General features: G+C 39.1%; 1 protein-coding gene across 1 annotated transcript in view; it reads left to right on the top strand.

The window, feature by feature from the left end:
• The first annotated feature begins 1,176 nt into the window (after positions 1-1,176).
• maml3 (mastermind-like transcriptional coactivator 3) overlaps positions 1,177-6,000 on the top strand; it is a 210,971-nt gene continuing 206,147 nt past the window's right edge. Inside the window, exon 1 of the mRNA XM_015344992.2 lies at positions 1,177-2,133. Within this exon, the coding sequence (XP_015200478.2) occupies positions 1,768-2,133 (366 nt within the window). The 5' untranslated portion in view covers positions 1,177-1,767. The remainder of the gene's footprint in view (positions 2,134-6,000) is intronic.

Genomic DNA, 6,000 nt, shown 5'->3' with positions numbered 1-6,000 from the left:
TCATGGGTGAACATTGCGAACACGGCAGAAAGACTTTTCAGTATACAATGTCAGTAAACGTGGATCTTCTCTGATTCTTTGACAAGATTAACTGATGTTTGCCAATGGATTTAACCATCTAACTGGCGAATTGTGAAATAATGTTGTGTGACGAGCAGCATACTCTAATCAATGAGAAAATACGAGAGAGAGCCTTTACTACCTACTATATGGAGTATTGTGAATTTATATTTGCAGTGCTCTCTCATAATAAAAGGTTCTATTATAGAGAATTTGATTTTAATGTAGGAAACAAAGTAGTCTAGAAATGCATTGATTTGTACTGCCGTATATAACTGTTATTATGAATGCCTGTTTGTTTGAATTAAACAGACAAATTAAACCCTTGTTATTATTTCAAGTGCACCATTGTTTTGATGGTATACTTACAGTATGAAGTGGCTTAGGGAAAACTTCATGATATAATATTTTAACTCGAAGACTATCAGCATTTGCAGTAGCATTTGTGTTTGTACACAAATAAAAGAAAATGATCAATATTGTGTGCAAAATATTTATCACATATAATACAAACAAAACGTAATGCAAAGACTAGGTGACAGTTGAAACAAAATAAAGTGTTTCCAACTAAAAATAAACAGCCTAATATTTGAAATTCTAGTAACTTCACAGAAGTTCTGTACTCCAGAGAGTAACTACTGTTAGAACGTCCTTAACGCGACATAAAGTCTCTCGGTTGTCGTAACTAAATCGGAATCTGTGGGAAAGGAAGAGAATGTGCAGTCTTTACAGTACAGAGAAGAAAGAAAACGCACTTACACAGACCCACAAGACGCACTCTAAGGGTACCGTGTTCATTTGATCAAACGCAATGTTTTCAGCAATTCCGTAGAAATCAATGAAGTATCACCGCTGATTAAACCGTGCACCTAACCATCTGATAGAAAAAAAACAGATCTAAAAAAGTGTATTTCCTCTATCAGCTTATAAGACCGTGAGTGTATTAACTTATACTGATATATTTTCTTAAAGGTATCATAGTACGAGTATGTGCGGTTTTAAGAAGTCCAGATCCCACAATTGGAATCTGGTCCGTGTTTTGCGTGCCACTTTGGGCTGCTCACAGCCTCTAGCTGCTTTTTACTCAGCTCTTGTCCTGATATCACTCCGCTGGCATGGAGGAGGAGGATAGCACTTGATTATTGTGATGGTGGCAGCAGCTGCGAGCAACCAGCAGATCGGCGTTTCTAGGATTTCGTTCGTTTTTTCCGCTAAAGGGCAGGATTTTTTAAAAATCGCTTTGTACCTGGGGATTTTACAGATAATCTAATGAGATGCAAGTTCGCAAAACTACTCTGGAGCCTCAGCGCTGCAAGCAGCAAAACTTTTTCTTAAAGGAAAACACAATAAAGAAGCGAGCTGGCAACATTGGCTGTTGTGTGTGATGATCTCTCGTAACATCCGGATCTTCTATGGAGTTGAATTAAACACAGTCTGCTTAAACTGGCAGTGGGATTGAGTAAGGGACAGACTGCTGAGCGCGGTCAAACTCGCTCTGATGTTATTGTCTGTTTGCAGTTCCGAGTACAGTATTGTTTTAGATAGTGTTGCATGACTGAATTACAGATTTTCCCGAAGGGGGAAGAAAACCACCGCTTGTTTTCTAGTCTTTTGATTTTTCCCTCCCTACTCATATCCTCCCTGGAAACATTTTAAACACAAGAGGCAAGAGAAAGTTATTCCAAAATACTGTGCACAGACTATAGGATGGGGGATTTTGCAACCCCCACTGCTGCTAACGGCAGTAGCATTTGCATCAACAACAATAACATAAACAGCGGCATCAACACTAGTAATAACAGTAACAATGTGGGCATTCCTAAGCACAGCACAGTGGTGGAGAGATTGAGGCAGAGGATCGAAGGCTGTCGGAGGCACCATGTAAACTGTGAAAACAGGTATCAGCAAGCCCATGCGGAACAGCTGGAGATTGAACGCAGGGAGACGGTCAGCCTATATCAGAGAAGCCTGGAGCAGAGGGCTAAGAAATCCGCTAATAATAAACAGCAAAACAAACAGCAAGACCCAGAGTCGGCAACCACCCCAGAACACAGAAATAACACACTGATAGCGGTAAGAAACATGAGAGCCCCCTTCTCCCCAAGTACCACTTTCCGTATTTGTTTGAAAATACTTTTTGTTAAACAGTTCTAGATAAAAAGAAATCTTATCGTCCCGTTTATAGAAGAAGGTAACTGCTCAGCGAAGCAGTCTCTTTGGAGTTTCTGTGCTAGTATTTGTTAAATGGACACATGCTCAAAACTTTGGTCCTGAACCTCGTATCGCTGGTAATTAAGGAATCGTAAATCAAAAAGAAACTTTGGCGCAGTCCTTTTGAGGGCAATGTTGCTTTGCTTTTAAAAGTGATTGAGGAAAGCTCAAGATGTGGGCAGAGTTGCTGTTGACAGTACGATATGGTGTGTAATTATAAAAAATTCAACGACCAACCGGTTGCTTTTCTGTGTTCCGAAGGGAACGATGTGTGCATGTCTTTACAGTGAGGCCAATTATGATTTTATAACGTATAGTGTTTCCTTTTATTGTGTTATCTAAACTTGTTTTATCTTCCGTTTTTATTCTGGAACTATACTAAGTCTAGAGACGTTTCTAAACACTGTACTCTGTTGTTTTTAATGCATTTAGCAGTCAAAATGATATTTGTTTGTGCCTCCTAAAATTACTTCTTCATTGCCTGTGTTTAGTGTATAACCCCCGGTGCAGCACGATTCACAGGCAGAAGTCACTACTGTCTTTGCAAAGCAGCTGGTCTTCGGTTTTACTTTTTTCATTTGTCACCTACGTTCTGTAGGTGGTTTCGTCAGTAAAAATGTTTGAAGACTGTACATCCCGTTTGAAAACAATTGGCCTATATATATTGAGATGCTGTCTTCAGTGTTGTTCACTCAGAACTGCTTTTTGGAGTTGTTTCTGTAGCTTAAGTAATGCTGTATGTTTCCCCCTTTTTTAAAAGGTTAGAAAAATCATGCTCTTTTCTGTCGAAACCGGAAGCCACGCTCATCGCCAGCGAAGCCTTAAAGCACAAAACAATTTAGAAATGCGGTGATAACTCTTTCTGGGTAGCCGGTCTCTCTTTATTGGTGGACTTGGAATGTATAGACCCGACTTCTGATCTCATGCTTTAGCATGTGAAATCAGGATTATTTGATCCATAGGTTTGACGAAGTAAAGAACACTCGCTATTATTGCACGGTCGTTCGTTACCCTCCCTCGCTTTAAAATTGTTAAGGCAGCTGATGTTTGACCCTTAAATTGCAGCTCCACGGATTGTTTTCATTAATCTTTTGTATCAGGAACTTACTGCTTTGGCAAATGTAACCTGTTATTAATGGCGATAGTCCGACTTAGGAAGCCAGATAAATTGAATCAAAGGTATAATTCATGTGAGAGAATCGTGAACACAATGCAGTATCGTTATACTGGGTCGCCCGAATACACGGCGGCTACGCTATTGTGGTTTTTAACACACACACACACAATGCGAATTCTTTGCATTAAAAAGTCACTCACAAATAGGAAACCTAACACTGGAAGGAAAGATTGCAGCCCCCATTCATTTGCAACGAATGCTGTGTAGCACCGAGAGGCAATTCCGCCTGTTGGATTAGGCTGTTTAAATTGCTTTCATCCGACTGGCGTGAGCTAGGCTAAAATCCTGGGAACGGTCATTTGTTAAGAGAACTTGTATGTAACAACGTGTTGGTGTAAAGGTAACGTAAAATAATAGACTATTTTTTTATTGTAGCTGACAAGTTGAAGCCTTACTGTAGTTCATGAACACTTTAGTGTCAAAGATATCCATTCTGCTGGAGCTGCTGACTTTTGTTTCTTAAAATACTTTAATAAGTACGTTTTGGAAGATTCCAAATTAAAATAATGATCGGTAAATGGTGTTTAGCTAATACTCGGGGCAGTGTTGCTTTAAGAGCTATTTAAACTTGAGAGACAGTAGTGATTGTAATAGAAAGAGACCTCCCACTGGGTAGTGTGGACATTACACTGAACCGCCCATTAGCTGGTTGGCAACAAACACTTAGATTTGGAGGGATTACTACTTAAAGACACAGCGGCCTTTTTGACTGTAGACGGCAGACATAACGCAGCGTTTACAGTTAAACACAGCCGGGCGAGACCGGATTGTGCTCTGGGGTCGATGTGTTACGTACCCCTTTTCTGTCAAAATCTTCCAGAGGGTCAGTGATGTGCAATGTCTGATAAATCCATGAGAAAACGGTTGGATTTTTTTTTTGTAGATTATGAAACCACAGTGCTCATTTAAACAGGTATTTGGAAGTAGAGTAACGGTTCTGGGTTTTCACCGCACCACGTAATAAAATGTAGGGACCCGGTAATAAATCCTGTGGCAACAGGATCTGTTCGCATTGATTTAACATAATTACCCCGACCTTTTCGCGTTTTTATAGGTTAATGTGCCCCACCAGTCCAACACTATTCGCGTCTTTTTGCAGTTGAAATGATTGGGGAACAGAATATTGCATTAAATAACTACGGTTCATTATTCGTTACACTGATATCTTATGTAGCAACATATATTGACTGTTTTGCAGTACTTCGCACGAAACGTAACGATCATTTTAATTTTAAATATCGCGGTATTGCCGGTATTATATTTTTTATCTTTGGATTTCAATTCGATTTTTATTCTTGATTTCGAAAGAGGTACTCGAGGGTTGTGCTTTATCTTCTGTGTTTGTAAGAGATTGTTTTGCATGCACAGCAGCGGCGTGACTGTAAAACTTGTACATTTGCAATACTTTTTTAATCTATATATGAAGGATTGCTATGAAATCAGGGGTTCACTAAATTAAAGGCCCAGATCTTATACATGTGTTCTGATGGTTTTAATATACAGACATATTTTAAATGTGATACTTTCAACAATTTATCACAAAATATATTCAAAACTGATACCATTATGGACGCGATGATTAACTCTAGTGCTGTAGTAGATTAAAAGCTAAATCTGAAAGCAGTCTTCCGTTCTACAGAGCACTACACAAGTGATTTGGAACCAAATGGTTTAATCACTAGTAAGAGACCACAGAGCACCTCGTGCGTTTAGTCATTCAGCAGACAGAAGTTAATGACTGGTTCAGGTAAAAAAACATTTTTTAGTGAAATTTACCAGATTATAATAATGCTTTCAAAAACTAAACATTGATTTTGTTTTGGTGATTTACTCAATTTGCAAATAGCTTCGCATCTGAAGTGTGTCTGGCTCTTTCTCTGAGCCTGTCCAAGGACAGAGGTCAGTCTGCACTTTCTGAACGCTGCATATTGGTCCAGTCTTGAGCTCCATGCTCTTTTCTGGAGCTGCTGTTGGGCTATCCTGCTTGTCTTGCTTAATAGTCTCACACTCTCAGCAAGCAAGAGAGCATCCTATTACCTGGAGTCATTTTCTTAGCATGGTGTATTGTTATACACTGATTTTTTTGAGTAGGTGGTATAAGCTGCACCACAGAAAACACTTACACTGCTGTGTATATTATGTACGAACCATCTGCACTTATTGTAATGCTGTGAGTATGATGCTTTCTTTTGATTAAAGGAAAATGTCTTTCTAATTTTAGATTATATAGGGAGGAAAATGGTTAAAAAAATGGCCTGACGAGCGATTTCATTTTTTTCTAAAAAGTTTCAAACTTAGAAGTGCATAACACTATGACAAACACAATGGGAGATGTATTTGGACCTGGTGCCTCTAGATTAGAGGAGCTGCAGACAGGAATTCTGGGCCAAAGTGTCAAGAGAAAGTTACTCTTTGTAGGGCAGTTCCTTTCATTCTAACTGGGAGACATGAATGTAGATCTGGTAAATGCCAAGAGGTTTGCTTTTATTGTCTTTATTTTTACTGTATAACTCGGACTGTATCCTAACAGGCAATACTGGAGATGAACACAT

Source organism: Lepisosteus oculatus, chromosome 1, assembly GCF_040954835.1.
Source record: "Lepisosteus oculatus isolate fLepOcu1 chromosome 1, fLepOcu1.hap2, whole genome shotgun sequence".
Classification (NCBI taxonomy): Eukaryota; Metazoa; Chordata; class Actinopteri; order Semionotiformes; family Lepisosteidae; genus Lepisosteus; species Lepisosteus oculatus.
Note: the sequence above shows the minus strand (reverse complement) of the source record. Positions and strands in the feature narration are given on the sequence as shown.